This window comes from Nannospalax galili, unplaced genomic scaffold (assembly GCF_000622305.1).
Source record: "Nannospalax galili isolate Female #2095 unplaced genomic scaffold, S.galili_v1.0 scaffold397, whole genome shotgun sequence".
Taxonomy (NCBI): Eukaryota; Metazoa; Chordata; class Mammalia; order Rodentia; family Spalacidae; genus Nannospalax; species Nannospalax galili.
In genome coordinates, this window is record NW_008341879.1 from 4,660,070 (window position 1) to 4,685,141 (window position 25,072).

A 25,072-nucleotide genomic window follows, 5' to 3' on the forward strand; every position below is an offset into this window, starting at 1 on the left:
CCTTCAGAGGATGGTGTGATAAGAAAAGGAGGTAGGAATTGGCTAGGCAGTTAGGATAAAAAGACCCCAAAGAAATGTAGCCAGTTTCTTGGCTAGAAGTCAAAATGTCCTTGGGCCTGTTAGCAACATACTCTGTTCCAAGGCCAAAAATGTCAAAAGTATTTGGGAGCTTGTATCTAATCCTTAAAAGATTTTAGGGTTACCTTTTCAGAGTGGGAGAATGTTGGAGGGGAGGGAGTGGGCAAGGATTTGGTCAAAACACTTTATATGTATGTATGAAATTCTCAGTAAAGTTTTTGTAAAAATTTTTTTAAAAAGATGAAAATTAAACCCAGATATATCTTGATGCTAAAATTAATATTGGTGATGTATCTTCCAAACTCTAGAAAGTCACTTTAGAACACAATCCCCTATATTTTAAGGAAAAAAACAAAAAAACAAAAAAACAAAATGAGATTTTGAGTTGATTTGTCTTTGAGAGATCTAAGTATGTGCTTCTTCAAACCAAATGCACTAGTATTTAGATTTAGGCAATTATCTATTTTAAAAACTACTTCATAATGTCAGACTGAAAATTTTAACTGCATCTTACCATAATATTCCCAACACTTAAAACAATACCTACCTACAAATAAGCACAATACAATTTGTCTTAAATAAATGGAAAAAGATTTGTAATGAGTTGTGGAGCTTAGAAAAATATTCATAAAGAGAAAAAAATGCTTCCAATAAAGAGACTAGGATACTGAAGAATTAAAACTCAATAGTAAATACAAACTTATCAGTTAAGTTTGAGTTATTGAATATAATTCAATGTTTGGACACCATAAAAGGCCATTTATGCCCCCCCCCAATTAAATGACTATGATTCAAACTGTCAACTTACAACAGAGCTATGTATTTGCGTTATTCAGTTATTTCCAGCAGGATGCTGAAAAAGTTTGTGCTTTCACTTTTTTGTCACAGACCTAATCCCTCTATGTGTTAGGATGCCTGCACATGTACACCGCACAGCCTACTAGCTAAAGGGTTGTAGTAGCCAACTCTAAAAGTTCGAGGCAATTGCACAATTGAGTATGTGTGCACACACATGTTTACACACGCACATGGGGGCAGGGGGTAGAGCATGTTTTCTATCAGAGTATGCAAACAGGCAGATTAACCAAGTCTGGCCATAGTTCCATCTGGAAACTATATTTTCTAACATGAGCCATATTCTGAAAAACAGATTCAGATGTTTGGAACTGGTTCAGAACAGTTGTTAGAAATGTTCAGAACAAATGAAAAAAATTAGTCTTCAATGTCTTCTCTCAGATTTTCTTACTGAATAAATATGCCTTCTGGGGGGTCAGAGAATTAGTGGGGAGTGTGGAGCAAAGGAGGCTCCTTCCGATTACCTAAAATTCATACTGTTCTTGAAGCCATATCTAATGGATGAGTGCTACTGGATTTCTCCCATGCTGCCCACAAGGACTCCAACCTGCTGTGAAAGGCTTACCCTGCCAAGTAGGGAGAATTAATTTTCTTTCAAATTCTGGGAAACAGAGCTGAAATGCTTAGTGACATACAGTGAGCTTGCTTTCTTCTGCAATCCTTCTTAACAGTTACACAGAGCCAATGAAGATGTGGTTTTTAAAAATAAGAAGCTGGCAGGGCTGGACAGATGGCTGGCTTAGTGGTTAAGAGCTCTGACTGCTTTTGCAGAGGACGTGGGTTTGATTCCCAGCACCCACATGGTGGCTAACAACCATTTGTAACTCCAGTTCCAAGAGATCCAACAGTCTCTTCTGACCTCCGCAGGCACTGCACATGGGTGTACCTACCTACACGCAAGCACTACATTCATACACATAAAAATAGTAAATAAAAAAATAAGAAGCTGGCTGCTAAATAAAAAATTTAATCGAATAGAGACTCTAAATCAACAACTCATAATAGTTGAGTCCTAAAACTTGGAATGCATATACCTTAACTTTCCAGTTTAACTATCAATAAAAGATGTGCATGAATTATAAGGAAAAACAGACAGGCCCCTTCCGAGTCCCCCAACACAACAGCCAACTGCTGCGGGGCCTTGCCTCTGCACAGGGCGCTTTGTGGCTGCTGGCTCCAGCCTCAGCCTACCTTGACTTTTTGCTGGATTTGGGTTTTGGCGTGGCAGTCTTTGCTTTCTTTTCCTTTGGCTCTCTGGGGATCTTCGGGGCTTTCGGGGTCTTGGGTTCCTTGGGCTCTCTTCTCTCCTTGGGTTCTTTTAGTTCCTTCGGATCTTTCTTTGCCTTCGGCCTTTTCTTTTTCTTTTTTTCTTCTTGGATTCCATCCAGTGAGTTCCTACTTAGTTCTTGGTTATCAATCCCACCAGGGAAGTCATCTTTACCAAAACTTGTACTGGGATCCTCTGCAACAATGTGGTTGTTCTTCTTTTTCTTCTTTTTCTGTTGTGGCTGCTGTTCTATTGGTGGCAGGTAATCTTCACTCTTCACTAGCTGAGCATTCGGTCCACTAACCTGAGTCATATCCGGCACTGGTTTCTCTAGAAAGGGCTCCGATGGAGAATGCTAAGAGACACAAATAGGAATTGAAATTAGTTTATCATTCTTCATGGTGAAGAAAGGAACTGAAAGTTAATGACCTATGTTTCTCAAATTGTATTCTATACTCAAATATTCTACTAACTACATAGTTATCATTTTTCCTCATTCAAGAAATATTTATGCTCCTTTAAGAGAAAAAGATTTTAAATAAGAAAAAAAATCAGGGGCTGGAGAGATGGCTCAGCGGTTAAGAACACTGGCTGTTCTTGCAGAAGACCCAGGTTCAAATCCCAGCACCCACATGGCAGCTAACAACTGTCCGTAACTCCAGCTCCAGGGGATCCAACGGCCTCTTCTGTCCTCCGTGCACTGCACAACACGGGTGTACTTACCTACATGCAGGCAATACACGCATACACATAAAAAATAAATAATAATAATAAATAAAATATTTTTTAAATCTAAAATATCAATTTACTACTACAGGGAAAAAAATAGTGCAGGAAGGAAAGAAACCATTACACAGACAGACACTTGTATCTTTCACACAGGCTGTGATAAGTGATGGTGATGAGAGTCAGAACAGACTCCGAGTCCTGCAGTGCTCTTTCCCCATGTGAGGACAAGAACTCAAAGATACATAATACAGTCACCTTTTTAAACAACAGTATATAAGCACTGCAAATTCTAGTACTAAAAAGTCTGAAATAAATTGTAAGGCCAACGTTTAAATCTTATACAGTATCTATACTGGCCTAAATGACACTAAATTGTCAAATTAAAATGAAAGGTTAAAAGAATGATTTTAGCACTGACAATTTCTTGAAGTACCATAAAAGGGGACAATCTTTTTTCCCCTAACTTCTTAAAGGCTTGTACTTTGGAATTTTACTGAGGAAGAAGAAAGAACCCAAATAGTTAAGGTGATATGCTTTGCAGCAGTCTTGACCCTCACTAGGGACAGGCCCAGAAAGTGTCTTCGGAGTAGTTAATACTGACAATGGGATGAGGCGCTGAAAGTAAATGACTCCTGCTTGTATGGGCCTCACAGCCCATGACCCAAAACAGGGCAGAGCAGGAGTGTCAACCATATGGTAAAATATGGGAACCTTCAAACATCAACAAAGCATCTGAAAACATTCCATCTGCAACTGCCACTCTTCTGTCTCTTTCATTTGCTCCTGTGAGATGGACCTTACTATTTGCCCAGCATGGGCTTCACACTCAACCATCACCCAATCCCCATGCCAGTCCTGTGGCTAAGATGCTGAGCCTTCTAATTTTACAGCTGAAGGCAACAGCACACAAAGATAAAGCAGTAAACTGTCTAAGGAAGTACAGATCCTGACAGATGATGTCAGAGCTGATAGTCTACACAAGAACAGGGCAGAGAGAAGAAACCATGCCTGCCACACACAGGCTCAAAACTCAGTATAAACCAATGACTAGCACGGGCAGAGGAGAAAAGCTACAGTCCCACATTAAAATACAGGTAACAGAAATCAGATCTTAATATAACTTACTAATATAACTATCTTATGTCATGTACTGAGATGGTGTCAGTTTACCTGAATCTCACAAGAAAAAAATGTGGTAATTTATCTTCATCTCTCAGACAGAAACTAAGAGTTCCAGTGATGTAGCTACCCAAGGCCACATGAGGCCTGGAGGTGAGATCTGAAGCTAGCTTTCCTCAATCTAACTCCTCCCCAAACCACACATGCAGACATATTCCAGGAGGCTCCAGAGTTCCACTTCATTTCCAAAGTGACCCAAAACAAAGTGATCAAAACTGCCCCCCAAAAAACATTTTACCAACTGAAACACAGCCTAAAAAGAAGGGAGTTGCATTGTTCCCCCAAAACCCTGCCCTAGCTACTCTGAAAAGCACTTCATTCTATTCTCTAGCCACACAGAAGAAATGCTGCACACCCCAAGCTGAAAGATGCCGATCCAGCCCAGGTTTCACAACCAGCTCTGTTATCTGGAGAAGTCATTTCACTCATCCAGGGTTCAGCTTTTCAGCCATAAAATGAAGGGTTTGCATTAGTTGCTAAAGTTTATTCCAGTATCTGGTAACAACCAGGCATTTCCCTTAGAGGTACAGCACTTGCCTAGCACACACAAGGCCCTGGGTTTGATCCCTATCACCACAAATAAAAATTGTTTAGCAAACATTATATATACACATACAGTGGTATTAAAACCAATCTTAGAATACATAATTGTCCTTTCTTGATCACAGTCAAGGGGGAAAGAACCTAAAACAAGAAAAAGAAGAGACAGAAAGAAGGAAAAAGTTTGAGGGACAGCACACAGAGGTTCACTGACAGGAGCAGCTGCCCTACCGAAGTAACAAAAATGTAGTTATTCACCATCTTTCAGACCGGAAGTGTGAGTTCCAGGACACAATACGGTCACCCAAGACCACACAAAGGATGGCGGTGAACTGTGAACCTAGGTTTTGCTAAATTCAGTACACATGCCTGTGACTCCATTCTGCTCCTCCTAAAACCTTACTCACAGGCATCTTTCTGGGAAGGAAACATGTGAAACCAACACTGAACTAACCAAACACAAGTCATTGCTACCCCTCTACTGTTCCTCATACACAATCTGGAACCCAAGTGACCTCAGGCTTAACCATCACCTAAATTTTAGTGGGATCTGATTTAAACTTTTCCTACATGTAAATACCATAAGATCAATTACATATTTCCTAATGTAATTGAAAGGGAAAAGACATATCTTTCCTGAAGCACAGGGCATAGAAATCAAACTTTTTTGTGAGACTGGTTTTTTTTAATGGAAGAAAAGTTGTTCTTTGAAGGAAAAGTAGAAAGTTTGGACTCCAGTTGAGAAGAGTGAATTAGTAAGGGGTAGATGTACCTACCTTTAACCTGCATGGCATCAACTCTAGTAACACAATACCAGCTTCTGGTGAGAGATTCCCCAGCACGCATTTATGAATTAGAAAAAACATGCAACATACAACAGAGACAGATGAAAATTTATCTACATACCACCTCACAAATCATTTTAGATGCTTTTTTTGAATAGAAATGAGGCTATAAATTAGTAACCCAGTAAAAAGTTTAATCTTCCATAAGGAGAGGGAAAAAAGTAAAGACTAAATACATGAAAGTATAAATCTTGTTTGAGACGCAGCAGAATTATGTTTTGGTACTATGTGAAAGGTGAAAAGGTGCTCAGAAATATTATAATGTTTACCAGACCTATATCTCCTTAAATCTTTTAGAGAAAAGCTGTTTTTGTAAACATTTAACAAAGAACAGATGGTCTGCCTTAATCGTGTAGGGAAAAAAAAAACCTGGAGCTCCCAGTAATACCGTGACAAAGTCTCCAGGCCCAGCATTCCCTACTACCCCACCAGATGCATGGCACAGTCTTCCCTAATGCTATTTAATTTTACAACGAACATTTCCCCATCAATTCCCCCTGCCTGACAGGTAATCAATGCCATCAACATCTGATATTACCATATAGGGCATTCCTAAAACCTCTCATTTATTAAAGCAAATGTGAGGAATTTTAAATGCCAAACATATTTTTACATGTGCCCTATAGGACTTTCTATGACATAGTTCCTTCATAATTTCATATGCCTTTTGACACACTATGAAATATGTAAGAATCAGGTCACAAACTTTTAGAACTTCAAACTACTGACTGATATTCAAATAATAGAAATGATCCAAGGTACATGTGTTTTATATTAAAGAGAAAACAAAAAACAACAAAACAAACCCTCCTTTTTATCCTTAACGCCACTGTTCACAACACATAAATTAGAAAATACACAAGTATGTTATCTTGCACAAAACTGTAGAATGGGCAGGACTCAAATTTATTCAAAGGTGAGCTCATGTGGACGAAACAGGAGCCATTCCCCTGCTATTCTGCACATCACAGAAGAAAATAAGAAAGTAAGGAAGAAAGTTTCTATCTCAAGTGTGCTTTTCTTCCAAGGTTCATCAGCGTTTTCCGGCTTGGAAAGCTGTCTTCTTTATCATATCTCTGTCTTCATTATACTCCTGAAGTCTGAGCCTGTAAGCAAGGTAGAGCACACGAGTAAGCAGCATCAGCTTAGCCATGTGCAGTGCCTCCAACACATGCCGTCTCCACAAGCGCACAGCACTTTGCAATACAGGACATCTGTGGATAAACATTTATTTACAGACAAACATGCATCTACTTATCTGAATTTATTCACATACAAACAAAGGAAGAGATGCCACCAACTGAACTCGTGATGAGCTGTTTCTGAAGAGCTGTACTCCCAGTAAATCAGTTGGGGCAGGGGGTAATAAAGAAGAGCCAGAGAGGTCTCAGAGAGGACACACCTGATAAAGAACTGGCCTGCTAATCAAGATTAGGAAGATGAAACACAAGCTTTCAACACATCCAATCATGGCTTAAACGGTCTGCAAAATTACAAATCTGAATTGGCCACATATGATGGAAATGTTATTATATATTTTTTAATGAGTTTAAACATATTTCCATCACTGATACTTAAACTTTCTTATTTTTCTCAGGCATTCTCGGGTTCTGGATCCCTCCACACTCTAAGAAAGGAATTCTGGTGTAAAAACTAAAGTTCACTCTTTAAACAAAACAGTGTATGACTCCGCATTTAGCAGAGGCTCAAATAGTGCTACTGAGACTGAAAGAATAAAATTTATTTTTAAAAGATAATGATAATGATGATACAATTAATATCAAGTGGCTAATGCATTTATTCATTCAACAAACATTTGAGGCTATAATGGAGTTGCTGGGACACTGGGGCTGGGAGAACACGGAACACTCAACTCAAGATGAGGCCTCCTAGGGGAAATCACCCACTCAACTCAAGATGAGGCCTCCTAGGGGAAATCACCCAGGCTGGGGAACAGGGGACACAGGGGACATAGGCACTGGCCAGGAGTCTCATCTTCAGTGAAACCAGCCTCATGCCTAAGACCAACTGCTTGGAGGTATAAAAATACACCATAAGCAAGCTTTTTAAGCCTGCTCTGTAGGGGAGTAAATTAAAACAATTTTTTTGAATGGTCAACTGAAATTATTTTTAACTTTGACTCTTTAATATAAAATAATAAGCACAAAAATATCTGAAGAAAGTCAGACTAGAACATTTTCTGCTTGGTTAAATTGAATGTGCATGGAGAAGTCCTCAAGTCCTAGCCTTTGACATGTCAGTTAGTTTGACTCAGCTCCGGCTTATCAATTTCCAGGGGAAAGGCATACTTACTGAGCAGACACATTTACCAACATTAAAAAGAAATGAACAAGGCCGGGTGTGGTGGTACATGCCTTTAGTCCCAGCACTTGGGAGGCAAAGACAGTCAGATCTCTGTGATTCAAGTCCAAGCTGGTCTACATAATGAGTTCCAGGCCAGGTGCGGCTACAGGGAGACCATGTCTCAGAAAGACAAAAAAGGGGTGGGGGGGGGCGAGGAACAGTATCAGGCTTGTTGGTCATAAGAACTAACAGAGAAGGGCAGAAAGTATCAGACATTAAGTTACAGATATTCACAGATGTCACATAAGGGGGATTCATTACATGGCGCTCAAAGAATTTCTTTTCTGCAAGATTTTCCAAGCTCATAATATACTCAGGAGGTTGCAGGGATTGGGACTATTGAAGGAAGATACAGGTTGAGCATACAAAATAAAATAAATCCAAATCCTCCTAATACAAACATCCAAATTCCAAAAGGGTCCAACATTAAAAACTGATCATACATGATACAAAAGAAAAATTTGGTACCATGAATTTTTTATGCAAAATTTTATTTGAAATACTGTGTAAGCCGAATCCCAGCATATGGGAGGCAGAGGCAGGAAGATCTTTGTGAGTTCAAGGACAGCCTGGTCTACATAGTGAGTTCCAGACCAGCCAGAGCTACATAGTGAGACTACATGGTGAGACACTGTAGCTACGGACATAATATTCATTTTATATGATACACAAAATATATCTTAGGTTATACGGATATGGCCTAAATCAAGGCAAACATACTACTCTATCTAGGACACGAATGCACAGTGTGTGGACATGAGCGTACATGTGTGTCTATATCAAAGCAGTGGTTATCAAGTTCTAAAACATAGCAAATGTCTCTATGAATAACACTTTCTCAGCCTTTTGGCTAAGACCACGTGTAGTACATGTTCTTAAGAGTTTAATATGATTTTATTAACAGATAAAATTTTGTATAAAATACAATAAATAAAGTAGCTCACTGAACTGGCAGTATTTTCTATGCTCAATTTAAGTCACTGTTAAGAGTAACACAGGAATGTTTCTGTAATCATAAAAATGACTTATATAATTCCTGCTCAGTTATAGACACAGAAGAAATACCAAGCTAAACACAACAAACGCTGAACAGTAATTTATTACCATTTCCTTCCAAATTAATTTTAGAATTGAAGATTTTCTTTTTTTAAAATTCCTGCTAAAATATCTAAGTTTAAAATATACTGAAGGTTCTTTTGGGGTTTTTTTGTTATTTTTTTTTCCCTTAAGAAAGTAGTGAGGACTGAACCCAGTGCCTTGCACAAGCTAAGCAACTCCTTCTAGCACTTAACAACATTCCCAGTTCTTTTTACTTATAGTTTTGGTGATTCGGGAGGAGGGGTCTTGAGAAAATGTCCAGGCTGGCCTTGAACTTGTGATCATCCTGCCTCAGACTCCTTGGTTGCTCAGATTATAGGTAAGCACCTATTTACCACCGTACAAACAAAATCCTAAAGAGCTACAAATTTGCATGAACCACTTCTATGGCATCTGAATTATAAACAAATTTTTGAAATAGTAGAGTCAAAGTAACGAAAATAGTGAACCAGGAAGTCACGTTAACACAGTTTCAAACTGGTTACAGAATCCTGAGCATCTTCAGTGTGTGTAACTCTGCAGTCAACCTGTTTGGAATGATGCAGCCTGCAGCCAGTCGCTTTCCTCTACACCTGAGAGGCTAACGGGCACACTGGCACCCTCCTCTCAGCAACCTCCTCCAGGAGCACAGGGTCTCTGCCGTATACTTTGGCTCTCTTACTCACCCACCACCACCCCTTCTGATTGTCTCCTCTTTCCTTCATCTTCTCTGCCCCTGCCAAAGGCTGGGTTCTGTACTACCCTGCAGCTGTGAGGTCCCAGACAGTTAGAAGCAGCTCCACAGGCCCACTGACCTGTTACAGTGTCCAGATTGGCACTCTTGGGGTGATAGACAAAGGGCACCAAGGGCATGCCCAAGTGTTTCAGGGACAGCAAGTTCTGAATCAGCCCAGGGCACCATACTGAGTGAAGTTGCTCTTTCAACTGTTTGCTGTCAGTTTGTTTCACATGCTGAGAGAGCTACTCAGTGATTTACATGCCTCGTCTCTTCAGTTGGTTGGTACAGTGAGTGTCACTACTGCTGTTTTTATAAAGGATGAAACTAAAGATGTACAATTAACCATTGTTACATGGCTGGAAAATTATGAGTTTAATTTTAACACAGATGCACATGTTAAAACAGCTATAAAACTCATGAGCTTTACCCAGCCTCCCATGAGAAGCTCTGAAGCATGACTGGGCACCATGGTAGAGACACGGGTTAGAGAAGTGGTCATTGAGCCCTCCAGCCCAGCTATGGTCACCATCCAAACATAGGGGGCAGCCTGCTGTCTTTCTCCCAAGTCATACAGACTTTAGTTCTAAGACCGTAACACTGGCCTAAAAGGTATGATGACTTTTAATTCAATACATATTTAGAATTTTTGCTTCAAAGGGCCAGTGGAGAACACTAGTTTGATTCTAAGCTAAAGCTTTGAAAGTTACTGAATTTCAGGAACTTTCACCCTGGAGCACTGACACTCTCACTGCACGTTGCAGCTAACAAACATAATCCAGCATTATTCTCAAGTCTCCTTGCTTGGCAGGAGAACCATTCAATTCAATATTGACACCCATCTTGGCCCAAGGGCTGTTCCAAGACTTTAAGCACCAGAAAAAGACAAGCTTGCTCCCTGCCTCCCTGATCTGCCTTGAAAACTCTTCCTAAACCTGAAAGAATGGGCCCATATGCATTTCAGTGACATCTACTGCACTTTCAGAGGGACTCTCAGCCAATTCTTTGTAGCCATGCAGACAGACTGCTACTTCTTAGTAAATGCACCAGATGAAATGATAAGCTTACACTGAGAACCATGGAGTGAAACAGCTGTTTGTCAACACACACACACACACACACAGGGCACAGAGGTAAACTAATGCTAAAATGAACATTTTTGATGTGTCTCTATTGATTCATAAATTCTTAGAAAAAATAGCTTTGTTGTTTATGTGAAACTTGATGTTTTCCCATGTACTGTCTTTTCAAAAGGTGTACAGGTAGCCACATTGCTCCAGATCTTGAACATCTCATTCCCTGAAGTACTTCAGACCAAAGGAAGGAATGCAGGGAACCAACAGCACCATCACTGCATTGCCAGGAAGAGACAAAAACAGCCACAAACAACACAATTAAAGGCCTAGGGGGAAAGCCATTAGGCATGCTCACTTTAAAAAAATTAATAAAAAATATTTATTTTAAAGGCCTACGTCAGTAAGAGTGAATAATGTCTTGGGTTTCTTGGGTCACAAGAGGAGGGAGGCTCCTGGCAGTAGGCCTGCCCAGTATTCTACAAGAGTGACATCCTAGGAAAAAGCAGGGGTCTGCAACGTGTTCAAGGTGCCTCTGGCCTCTCAAAGGAAACCACACTATAAGCACACGAAAGGGCTCTGAGACACTTTTGTTTTCACCTCCTTATTCTGAGTTTCTAAATTTCTTAGTGTATGAACATCAAGTGTTTTCCGTTTTGGGATGCTGCTTACTAGAAGCAAAAATGGAAAAGACATCATGTTCGGGTGCTTTATACAAACTAAGCCTTGTGGTGCCTACCTTCTCTCCCCCCTCTCTGCAACCCGGCATCATCCAGTGCCCTTTCCTTAGCAAAGCCACCTTGCTGACATCCATGAACAAGCTGTACCGAAAGCTCTGCCCCACCACACACAGTTGTCTTGTTCACGTCAATTCAGTCCTAATACCCACATTGTTCTCAAGGGTGTCATGAAGCTGGGGTCTGGCCATGCACACTGAAGCTACCCAGCTTGACACAGATCATATATAGTAAAATAAAACACTGCTTCTGTGTTAGTCAAAATGTTTCACATGCAGACACTGAAGACTTCTTTCTACAAACACTGAAGACCAAGGCCAAACTTGCATACTTTAAAAAAGAAATTAATTTAGTTTAGTAAGTTTCTATCACACACTTCACAAGTTGTTTTGCTATCACTGGTATAGTCAATAGTAAGTTTGATCTTTAAATTGGAAAAGTGAAGCATAGAATTTGACTCCAGAAAAGCTATTTTCACTGCTGGCATTTATTATTTAAAAAGTGAAATAAATATCAAAGGTTATCTTATTATGCTATTCCTACGAATTTAAAGTCAAACTGTAAACACTGACAAAAGGTCTGTGTGTATCACTGAGCAATTCTAAGGGGTGGGATTCCAAAACTGAGTATGAAACAATCTCTGGAACAGGGGTGAGGGGCACTGGGAGAGTGGGAATCTGGCAAATTTAGTGTGCAATAAATGCTTAATGATAGACTACTTTGGTCCTATAAAAACTCATTCAATCTTGTGGGAGGCAGAATTCTAAGACTGTCCCATTATCTCTGAGTGTGGAGGGACCTATGACTTCAAGCCAAAAAGTAAAAAGGATGTCACAGGTCTGATCAAGGTGCCAAAATCACTGGTTTGGAGTTACTTAAAGGGGCAATTATCCTGGGTAAGACTGACCTAATCAGGGAGCCTTTAAAGAGGAGGGAAGACTCTATATCAGGCTTTGAAAAAGCCAGCAACACAGTGAAGAAACCATCGCAGGCAGCCTCCAGAAGCTAAGGGTGGCCTCAGGTGGTAGCCAGCAAGACATGTACCCTGAAGCAGAAGAAGAGAAATCTGCCAAAAACTTGATCAGACATAGAAGTGAGGACTCCAGAGGGAGCGCAGGATGTAGTTGTAAGCCATGAAGATTGTAGTAATGTGTCACACGACAATGCATACATTAAAATGAATCCATACTTTAATGCCCTCTTAACTCTAATCTGAATGTTCTTTGGTCTCTTTCACCTCGGATTCTTCTTTGCCAGTGAAATATTTGCAACTTTCACACATTGACAGTAGCATGGTGGGGCTCCCTATGTCTTTGTGAAGATGCTATGCTGATGGGGTCGGTGAGCACCATTTCATATTCTCTGACAAATGGGGAAATCTAATGCACCTCAAGGGGACAGAAATCTGTCCCAAGTCACAAAAAAGAAGTAGGCCTGAGACCAGGCAACCTTTCTACAAAGCCTATTCCCAACCACTGTGTCCATCACCTTATTGCTATTGGTCATGAATCCTGCCAACTTCTCCAGAAAGACAGGAAGAACAGAGTGTAAGGCACTACCTGGGTGAAGCTGGAAAGAGGCCAAGGGCTATCACAGCAAGACAGACTTTTATAGAGCTACAGTATACAACAGTCCAACACTGCTTACACTGCCACGGAAAGAAGGTGTTTAAAGAAACCCTTCTTCATATTCAAGTTGCTGGTGCACGCCTTTAATCCCAGCACTCGGGAGGCAGAGGCAGGAGGATCTCTGTGAGTTCAAGGCCACCCTGGTCTACACAGTTGAGTTCCAGGACAGCTGGTGCTACAGAGAGACCCTATGTCAAAAAGACCAAAAATAAAATAAAATAAAACATAAAATAAAAATAAAAACCTAAGAAACCACACAAGGCTATTATAAGACTCCAGATAGTTATTTTTAAAGAAAGTTTACTGCAGAAACAGTTTAACACTTAAAGGGGACTATGTCCCCATGAGTCCTTCCAGCTGGAATTACACACAAAACAGAAGATACCAAAGCAATTAAGTATTTTATAAACACTGCTGAGGGGTCAAAAAGAGGGAGATTCATTCACTGACTAATAACACAGAAATAAACAAACAGCAATGTTATGCAACTGAGAAAATTATTATAATTGAATCTACACAGCTGGCCAAGACGAAAACACTGGCTGTGTATATCAACTCACAAATGTTCTGTGTGGGTAGGTTTGTGTTTTAGAACTGCTGGATTTGAGTCCTTCTTAAAGTTAAGATTTCTTTCTCCTATCTAGCTACAATTCCACAATTGCAACAGCAGAAGAGAATCACCTAATGAAATGCCCCACTAATTAGTTGCTATTTTTACAACACATGAATAAACGTGTGCATGAATGAGTAGGCAGCTAGACTTTGCTGAGATGTACTCATTTCAGATCTGGAGACGTGACATGTTGTGTGTGCACAGCAACACAAATAATGAACGACGGTGGCAGGCTAAAACACTGGAGAAGCCCAGGACAAGTTGGCTGATCACACTTGAATATTTAGCGCCACTGTGTTGTTGGAGTTTCCTTCACACTGGATTTTCTTCACTGCAGGACTTGTATTTTCAGCTACAAGTGTCCACCAGCAGACAAGCAGAGAGACACCAATTACCATATGTAAATTTAAACAGATTGTGTCAAATAGGGACAGAAGAGTAATCTGTGTATGTCCCTTGAATAGTTGAAATCACAGTATTTGAACCAGAAACCCTATAATCTTGGGTGCTGGGTTCAAGGAACTGGGATAGCCCACCATTGTTTCATCAGTTAAATGCAGTTTCTATGCAAACCAAAACAAAAATAGGATTCTTTATGGGAATATTCTAGCCAGATAATTGCCCTTAGTACTACTGGAATTTCTTCTTAATTAAATAAATGACTAACTCAGAAAAAATTCATGATCTATGTCATGTTCCCATTTGCATAAAACCTAACTAACTTCTAACTCAAATGGTTGATTAGCTAACTATAAGGGCAGAGGTACACATTTTACATCAATGATATCTATTTTTATGAGATAAAAGTACTAAAGCTTTAATGGTGGCAATTAAAACAGCCAAGAGTTTGAGCAGCTCAATGGCTGAGTCACAGACCTTTTACCTATAATGGGATCCATTATATATCTGAACTCAGTTTGAGGGAGTAAAAGAGGAACAGATTTTTAAATACGGTTATAAAACAACAGTACCCTCTGAACTAAGCTGCTAGAGTTTAAACAGCTGTGTGGTTTAGCCTGGCCTTAGCACCCACATCCACTCAGCAGCCTCCTTTAGATTGCTTGGATACTGTGTCTATCTGAAAATACATAAAACTAAGTAATTTACCTCTACGTTATTAATATCAAAATTTCACTATGTTTAAAATATATTATTTCAGATGCCTTCTGATGGAATATTTTTAATTCTGCCTAAAATACTGATACCTATGCTCTAAATCTTTCACTTAAAATACAAATTTAAGGAGGAATGAAGCTGACGATCATTATTTGCATTAAGATGAGGTGTTTTGGCAATATTTATGTATCAATATCATCAAACAATCTTTTTGCAGTAGTTTGGCATTATCCTGTATAGTTGTTAAAATAATCTGTCATACCTAAAGGTGCCAAACTACTGCGTACTGGTATCTACTTCAATCTTCTCGGGTTCTCTAACTCAAGAATGTGAAGATTTTCTCTTCAGTATCTACAATAGTGAATCCAGGAATGGAAACGAATTATGTAGGTAACAACCGCACAGGGTTTTGTGTCTGTAGCCACCAGTACTGTCCTCAGAGACAGTTAAGAGACAGGAGGCACTATGCAGGTGAATTTATGAGCCACATGTTCCTAAGTGGTTGGGAGTCTGTAGCCAGGCTGCCCAGGTTCACAGGTATCAGACAGACAGCATCCCACTCCTACTTGGTGACACTGCTCCATTTACTGGTTTACCATAAGCTGGGTTTCAAAGGGAGAATTGTACAGGGAACCTAGGGGGTGTAGTGTGGGGTTTGGCCTTTGAGCATAACAATCAGAATGTCTCAAATCCCTCTCTTAAGATGAGGCTGAATGAGCTCTTCTAATCTGAGACCCTCTCAGTATCTCTGCTTTTAGCTCTGCTCCAGTGATAACTACCCACACCCATCTAAAGGAAATCAAGAAAGGAAACATTTGTAAAATAGAATAGGGAAATAAGTTTCAGAGGGAAGTATTAATGAAGTTTCTCAGATGTCATAGTTAATTTCTGTCAACTTGGCACAAACCTAGACATACCTGGGAAGAGGGAATTTCAATTGAGGAATTTCCTCCATTGGATTAGCCTGTGGGCATGTCTGGGGGCATTTTCTCAATTGATAATTGATGTAGGAAGGCCCAGCCCACTGTGGTGGCTGTTGTATAAGAAAGGTAGCTGAGCAAGCTAGAGTAAGCAAGCCAGTGAGCAGCATTCCTCCCTGGTCTCTGCTTCAGTTCCTGCCTCCAGGTTCCCGCCTTAGAGTCTCTCAAAATGGATTGTAGCCTGGGATTGTAGCCTGTAAGTTAAATTAACCCTTTCCTCCTCCAAGCTGGTTTGGCCAGTGTTTTATTACAGCAGCAGAAAGAAAACTAGATCATCAAAACTACTTTGACAACCTATGGTGACCAGATTATGCCAGAATTAGAAATTTAAATGAAACCTTCCAATACAACTTACTTTTCCCATTAAAAAAGGAAAACTTAAAAGTGAGAAAGGGGTTGGGAGATGTGTTCAATGTACAATATATACTTGTATGAAAATGTCCTTATGTAACACAGTACTGTGTACAAAGAATGTATACAATGAAAATTTTTAAGTAAGAAATAAAAACTTTCAGAGGTACCTAACATCCATCAGGCTCTCTTACAGGACCTTAAGTTCAGTATAATGTGTCATAAAACTATATTTATGTAACAGCTCGCTGTGCTCAAAAATAATGCTAAGGTAGGCAAAATTCATTCATGTTGTGAACTGAGAAGTCTTATATCCACAACAAACAAATCTCAGAGTGTGGAGGAGAAAGGCATAGGGTACCCCCAAAGTTGTTCAGCCTGAGCTCCAGCACCACAAGAAATCATAAGAGCCTCTGGGCAAGGAAAGGTTCACTGGGGAAAGGTCTGGTGAGACCTTGGAGAAGAGGGATACTTATTTCAGGGACATGGGACAGGGAAGCCTCCAGGCACCTAAATTCCTCCCAGCAAACAGAAGAGCCAGGGACACACAGCAGAGCCAGGAGGCAGGGGCCAGGGCATAGCAGCACTGATAAGCACCAGCAGGTGCCCAGAGCCTGGGAAGGCATAAACACAGCCAGGGCAGCCCCTATCATGGCCTCTTCAACACAAAGAACCCTTGCAGCAACACTTTTAAATAGTGGTTTAGAAGGAGTTTGCCTTGGGGAATAATCTAGATAGGTATCTCCTCCAAAATGATCTACCAGTCTACTCCTTAGTATGCCTCCTGCCCGGCCAGTTCCTTCCACCTGCATATCCTTCCACCCTGCCTCTACACCAGGTCAGATATTTACTGAGTGTCTTCCTGACACATCTTCCTCCCACTCCTGCCCTGCTTCTGTTCCCCTTTAGAGAAGAGTCCTTGAAAGAGCAACGATATTTGCTGTCTTCACTTCCTCTCCTCCAGTGCTCTCGAATCTGCTCTAACCACATTAATATTCCGCAAAGCTGCTCACATCAAGGTGACCCCACCCCCACTAGTCTCCAGGCTCCTCATCTCCCGTGACCTCCAGCAGCCGCCCTCACAGCTGCTCACTGCTGCTTCTAGAGGAGACATCCAAGATGGCCCTTTCCCCTCCTTCCCTGCATTTTCTGCCTAGCTTCTTATCTTCCCCACCTGTCATTTCTGTGAGGCTCCAGGCCTGCAAGATCCCCTCTCATCTCTACCCATGCTTCTGAGCAAGTCTTCCCTCATTCAGTGTCCTGTGTACTGCCTCCAAAAGCCCATGCGTCCCAAAGTCTTTTCTTCAGCCCAAATCTCTGCCCTTAGCTCATGGCTTTCCTTACCCAGCTGTTTCCTTCACATATCTATCTCGACATGCTTCTCAGTCCTGATTCCCCATTCCCCACCAATCCCCAGCACCCCGAATTGTTGCTTGACAGCAACAGAAGCCAGAAAGCATCATCTTTGATCTTTCACTTAGACTCACCTTCCACCTCCAATCCATCTGTGATGTGACTTTGACTCCACATTCAGCAAAGAACACCTTGACAGCCTCCCCCACTGTCCCAGGAGACATGCCTGGTTCACTGAAGTGCCTCTACAGCTGACCTCCTAGCTTTGAGCCTTGCCCTCACCCGTTTCAGTGATCTTTAAAAATGCTAATCAGACCATGTCACATCTCTTGCCTGCCATCTCATTCATAGGGAAATCTAAAGTCCTCTTCTCCAAAGCTCTAATGGTAAGGCCTCCTGCTGTGCCAAAATGTTGGCAGTCGTTAGTTTTAGGTGAAAGATTGGCAGGATGGCCCAGCACATAGTTCACCAAGTAGAAATGCTTGACAAACAAGCTTGACAACCTGAGTTCACTCCTGGATCCCACCTTGGAAGGAGAGAACAGACTCCCAAAAGCTGTCTTGTGACTTCCCCAAGTGTGCTGTGGCACCCAAGAACCCACACTCACTCCTACAAATCATCAACACAGTAACAATAAATAAAATACATTTTTAAAAGGGGTGCAGTGATGGCTCAGTATGTAAAGGTGCTTGCTGTGTAAACCTGATGACCTGAATTCAACCCCAGAGGCCACAAAAAAAGTGGAAGGAGAGAAACAACCCCACAAAGTTGTCCTCTGACTTCCACACATGCAGAGGTGGCACATGCCATAAATACATACACAGAATAAAAAATTAAATTAAAGCACTAGCGTTCATTGTATTATTGCTGGCATTACAGATTTGAAAATTCTCAAAAACCAATGTGGGAGACCCACTTTCTACATTACCTTCTGCTGTGTCTTGTCACTGACCAGTCTCCCTCATGCTCCCTTTCCTCAGTCTTTTTATTCTCTTGGGTTTTGACAGTACTAGGGAGTCCATCCATCACAGGACAGGCCAGGTGCTAATTTCCTACCTGAGACTCCAGGCTTCCTGTTGACACCTCAAGATGTCAAGATCAGCATACCAAAACCTACAGTCACCTTCCTCAGCTCAGCACCCCAATTCCCCATCTGGGTTACTAACTGATATGCCCAACCCAGGCAGAAATCATCTTCTTTCCTCACCCTTCCTGGCTACATGCAATGGTGGTTAACACCTACCCCCCTGCCACTCCCAATCTCCTGGCAGCTGCATCTCTTCCTTCTGTTTCTCCAGCCCAGGCATGGACAGAAGGGCTGATTCTCTCTTCTCTCATCTCATCTTTTTTAAAGCCTGCCCCCCCATCTTTCCAAAGGGATCACTCTCAGTGTAAATGGCCTATGCTTCTGCACAATCCATCGAGGGTTCGCTGTCAGCTACACTTAAAACAGAATGCCTCAGCATGCTGGGGGCCAGGCCCTCTCCTATGCCACCATTCCAGCTGGCTTCCTGCCTCTCTACCCCTCACGGTGCCCTGCCACAACTGCAGTCTCACCAAGGCACTTTGCTATTTCCCAATTTAGAGCTTGTTGACAGATCATTCCTCCTGCCTAGAACTGCCCCACCTGCCCCTTCCTCCCCATTAATTCCCACTCAATCTTCAACACTCAACCTCAGCATAGCCTCTTCATGGGTCTTCCCTGATCTGTATGGTCAGAGGCAAGCCGTTCTTATCATACTGCTTGACTACTGAGTAGTAGATCCTCTGGTCCTCTGCTCTATGAGCCCCGAAGACAGCAGAGAACACCATGGTACTCTTCGGTGTGCACATGTGTGTGTGTACCCATCCCTAGCACCTGAGGCAGGGACTGACCCATCCCTAGGCTTAGTGTTGAGAGTAGAATATCAAAACCTCAGCATACCTTCACACAGATGTACATCTCCACCCTCATTCAGGGCTCAGCAGTGGCTCACACATGTGCTCTGCTCCCTGGGAAAAGACACACTTTAGAGCAGTTGCCCCATTGGTGCCCAGCACAGTGCCTTAAATCTTTGGATGAGCAAACAGATGTAATATGTAAATGAAGACACACTTTACCAACTGGTGTAAGGTATAACCTGAAAGCACCATGTTCTGTATCTGCATAAACTCCTGCATCGCCCTTCCTCACACCTTCCTTCCTAGTCCTGCAAAGAACTAAGTTGCATATCAATTACCAGACAAATCTGAATTTACTTTCTACATTACAGTTATATCACTATGTAAAAACTGGAATTCTTTTTTAAGAAGAAAAAAGCTTATTTCTTGCCCTTGTAAAGATAATGGCACATTGTAAAAACACAGCTATGTTGACTGACAAATAAATAAATGGATGTGTGGACAGATGAGTGCTCTATATGAAAGACTGGACAGATAACAGTGGCAGCAACACGGACCTACACTTACCACACTCACTTACTTCACTCTTGAGGAGACAGCCTGCCACACAGAAGCACCTGCCTAGACATAGACCGAGACAAAGTTCTCAGAATTTCTCAATTTTTCAGAATTATCTCTGAAAATAAAAAGTACAAGCATTTTCCACTGCAGCTGAACTATAATGGTCATACTTTTATTAATACAAAAGTGGCTTGTGATTGACCTTATTGTACATGACTTTAAACTCAAGGGGCTGGGGGTATAGCTCAGCCACAGTGCACTTGTCTGGCAAGCAGGAAGTTCTGTGTTCCATCCCCTGAAAAAAGTACACACACGCACTAGCACACGCACACGCAGACACCCTCGCTCTCTCCCTCTCCCTCTCTAATGGCTTGTGAACTATAAGGTACTTCAATCCCTCCAGCAGAAAGGAAAGGCATGTGTGAGAATGACCACTTGTGCCTGCTTCTCCTTTTCTGTGGCCATGACCATCTCTGGGTATGGATGGGGTTATCTACCTTTCCTGAATCCCAAAAGCATCTTACTCAAAACAGAACAGAACTGACGGGAAGAAGGGACAGTCCAGGAAGCTGTGCTGGGTTTATAGTGCTTCAAATCTTCTTTCCAGGCCTAAGACCACAAGACCCTCAAGAGCTACGCTCCATATCCATGAAGCTCACTATCACACTGCAAACAACTCCTCAGTTTACCTCTTGAGAACAAAGATAAACCTTGGGTTCTTTCCTTGAATTCCTCTATCAGAATTGCAAGGCCACTTGCCTAGTTAACACACAGAAAGGATGGTGGTTATCCAGGCCTGTCCAGCCCTTAACTTCTCTCTACTCTCACAGTCACTGCCTTTTGCCAACACAGCAGCCGTCTGCCACATGAGTTCTTTGATGGGCCCATCCAAAGTAAGATGTGCTACAAGCATAAAATCAGACTAAACTGACACAGCAATGACCCAGTACTGAAAAGGAGATTCTTATATTAAACATTCTTATATTAAATGTTTGTTGAAATAATATTCAATTATACATTAAAGCAACATTTTGTATAATTTTGAACTAAATAAGATACTATACTTAAATTCTGCCTGTTTAAATTTGTGCTTTAATGTGACTCAACAAGTTTGTGTGTCCCATCCTGTTTCCATGCAACAATACTGCGCAGAGTAATTCCCAGCTTCTGTGCTAGCCTCACTCTGTACTCCCCACCTTCTCCAACCTCTCTCCCCAGAGTCCTCCATGCTGCCGCCATGTGACCTGGGCCCTGGTTTCCTCCCAGACATTAGGACCATCAGCAGGGACCCTTCCCTGCAGCAGGACTTCCCTGGATCATTCCTTCCCCATGCTCCCAAGATACCTTGCTAAGCACAGTGCACACTGGAGTATAGACAGAATCCCTGTGCCACCCTCTGAGGAAATGACGGTGAAAACGATGGGGAGGAACCCTGACTTCACTCAATTTAAAATGCAGTGGGAGACTAGCAGAAATGGTTCTAGTAACAATAGCAATCATAACATGTAGCATTAACAGCAATGCTAATTTACAGTCACTATACCATGGGTCAGGCCCAATTCTAAGCACATTACATGTATCACCTTAGTCTTCCTAACAGCACTTTCAGAGAGGAGACACTGAGACCCAGAGAAGCTACATAATTCATGCTACCAGAGCTCACAAAGTGGTAGAATCAGGGCTCTAAGATCATGCTCTTCAGTCCTGTGTTGAGCTGCTGTGTCTAGTGAACAGTGGGAAGTGGTTGCTGCACATAGAACCCAAATCGGCACAGGGCAGCAGTCTAGATATCACTTCCTGGGAGGAAAAAATAAGCGTTGCAGAGGGAGAGATTTCTAATTAGGGAGTACATGCTCTGGACTGAGGGCTATCGAGGGAAAACATCCTAAAGAACTTCAATCAGTTCGCCAAGCCAGAAAAGACAAGGCAATGTCCAGAGCCAGACAAAGACAGAGCTTGGCCCAGTTTGGGTTTAGGAACTTTCTGAACAGGTAGTAGTAATGCATACCTATAATCCTAATGCTGGGGAGTAAGAGTACCAGATTCATCACGGATTCAAGGCCAGCCTGGACCACACAGCAAGTGTGAGGTCAGCCTGAGCTACAGAGGGAGACCATGCTTCCAAAAATGTAACTTTCTGAAAAGGCCTGCACCAGAGGGGAACCTTGAATGTCTGTAAGGAGAGTGCCACCTGAGACTGAGGAGTCTTGTGCCGACTTCACCACAAATGAGGAGCTAGGGCTTTAGGGAACAGGAACACCACTTCCTCAAACCCTGGTCCCAATCAGCCCCACCTCAACCCTAGCACCACTCAGTGAAGGGACACTTGTACCCTCAGTCTCTCCAACAGGAACCCTCAGGCAGAGGGGTTCTACCAGCTCCAAGCCGAGTTCTCAAGATTTTGCCTACTCATCTAAGAAAATCACAAGGTAGAAATGTGTGACAGTTTATCTTCACTGTCACTTGGGCAGCATTTGGAATTACCTAGGAGACAAACCTCTGGGCATGTCTGTAAGAGACATGTTTCCTAAAAGGTTTAACAGAGGAGGAAAGATCCACCTTGAATGTGGTCATCACCATCCCACTGGCTGGGGTCCTGGACTGAAGAAAAAGGAAGAAGTCTCCTGAGCATCAGCACTCATCTCTGCTTGGTGACTATGGGAGCAATCAATCTAACCAGCCACCTCACACTCCCAGCAGGTCTTTGCTGTCATTGTAGACTGTATCCCCTTCAACCTAGAGCCAAAATACAGCCTTCTTCCCTTAAGTTACTTTTGTCAGATATTTGGTCATAGCAGCAAATAAAGGAAGTGATACAGAAAATGTCACAAACCCTGGCATGAACATTGCCCTGAGTGCACAAGTGAAAGACTCCAAAGCAATCCAGAGAGCATCAGAACCTTATCTCAGGATTCAAAGAGGGAGGGCCAGGCAAACATGGTATGAGTGGATGGAAAAGCTCAGTTATTATAAAGATGAAACCTGAGCTATAAAAGAAATGCTTATCTCAACAGTTTAACTGACACCATAACCTCCTCCTCTCCCCCCAAAACCAACCCAGTTTGTTCTTTACTTTGGTTCATGGGGTATTAGTCAAGAAGTAGGGTACATAAGGTATAAACACCCATCTGCTCTCCCCAGGTCCCCCAGGGCAATCTGGTTTTTCATCCTGACTGTTAGGATTTCTCCTACAGTACCTTGTAAGGAAGTATGGCTATATTGCTTTTCAGAGAAACAACCCCTCATAAATACCTTCGTGCATTTTAACATAGGTAGTTCTCTCATGATGGGCATCATGGTACTCAAGAGGATAAAGGAAGAGAATCTTAAGTTTGAAGTCAGCCTGGGTTTCATAGCTTTCTACCTTGGCTCAAAAAAGAAAAAGGAAAAAAGGATTGGTTGTTTTCAATGTGTAAAGATGACAACAAATGGCATAACAGGAATAGAGACTAAAAGCCAAAGGTCTTTTTATGTGTGTAGTGTGCACTCGTGGGAAATGTGGTATATGCACATGGATGTACAGAACATTAGGTGTCTTTCTCTATCACATGCCATCTTCCTGCCTTGAGTCATGGTCTCTCACAGACCCAGGAGCTCACCGTTTTGGCTAGGCTGGCTGGCCAGAGAGCTCCTGGGATCCGCTGTCTCTTCCCCCAATGTGGGCATTATAGGCAAAAACAGCTCTTTGCATGGGTGCTAAGGATCTGAACTCATGCTTGCAGAGTAAGCACTCTCATTCCCTGGACCATCTCCTCAGTCCTGAAGTATAGGTTCTGATATTGGTCATAACAACTACCTGGTATTGCTTTATCATTAGCCTCTGTACAGAATTGATCATTAGCACTGCAATATAAACCTCACATGGAGTCTCTCCTAAGACTGCAAGCAGTTGGGACCATTTACAGGGCTGTTTGTTTTCATCTTTGTATCTCAGGGACCACTGGCAACCTAAGTCATGATAATATATCAGATGCTGTGCGCTCTCATATTCATATATATATATATATAATTTGTTTGTCTGTTTTTTGAGACATGGCCAGGCTAGCTGTGAATGTACATCTTCCTGCCTCAGCTTCATCAGTACTAGAATTACAGGCATGTACCACCAACTTGATCTACACATGAATTGGCTGCCTCAGACTCAGAACTCGACTACACTTCAACAATGACAAATGAGCTGCTTTACACAAGCATATGGGAACATGGGGAATAGCTGACCTTTAACACTGGTAGGATCCAGTATTCACCTTCACTGATTAAGGACATCTGACACAATCACTTCGATTCCAGCCTAGAAACCAATCAGCACTCAGATCCCCAGACACGCATTCTCCTGTGCTCCTCCCCACTAATAACTCTTCTCATCCTTTCCTGCAATTTCTAGGCCAGAGCCATAAATGGACAAGGGCCAAAAGGCCTCCTCACACTAACCGCCTTCTCTAGCTAACTCATCCAGGCCCATAGCAAACACCATCTTAATGATCACAATTTACAAATTCCTCCCTCTAGCCCAACTTCCCCCCAAATCCTGGATCCCTGTAACTCAACCACCTACTGAAAAGCTCCACTTCAGGCAAGGAAGCATCTGGAAATTAGCAAATCTAAGTTAAACTTGATTTTTCTGCCACACTTCCGCCATAATTTTCCCAACCTACAGACGACTCAAGCCAAAATCTTTACATCCCTCATTCTCTCAAACCCTATGTCCATCCATCACCAAAGGCTGTTACCGCTACCTCGAATATCGGACCACTTCCTACCACCACCACCCTAGACTAAGCTATCACTCTGTTTAGCCTCACTGTCTAAAGCAAAGAACCTTGAATTTTCCCCCATGTATGACAACATTTGCCTTCCTATTTACTCCTCAGAAAGATCAGCATGAGTCTAATAAAACACACAAGAAGTTATGTTCATGTCGTTCATGGTAAAATTCAAAATCCTTCCCAAAGTTCTGGCCCTACTTGATCTGACCATGAGTTACCTCTACAACCAAATGCCAGCCAGTCTTCCCACCCACCACTGCATGACAAATGTGCTTACTGGGTGCCCCTCTGATAAACCCAACACTCCAGGCTCAGGGCCTTTGCATGGCCTTTCTTCCCTAGA

General features: G+C 42.0%; 1 protein-coding gene and 1 pseudogene across 4 annotated transcripts in view; one reads left to right on the forward strand and one right to left on the reverse strand.

The window, feature by feature from the left end:
- Positions 1-25,072, reverse strand: part of Chd7 (chromodomain helicase DNA binding protein 7) — a 202,010-nt gene that overhangs the window by 102,185 nt on the left and 74,753 nt on the right. For all 4 annotated transcript variants that reach the window (XM_029565636.1, XM_029565635.1, XM_017799225.2 and 1 more), the window contains one exon: positions 2,125-2,555. In XM_029565636.1, coding sequence (XP_029421496.1) covers positions 2,125-2,555 — 431 coding nt within the window. The remainder of the gene's footprint in view (positions 1-2,124; positions 2,556-25,072) is intronic.
- LOC115071146 lies at positions 8,688-8,801 on the forward strand (annotated as a pseudogene).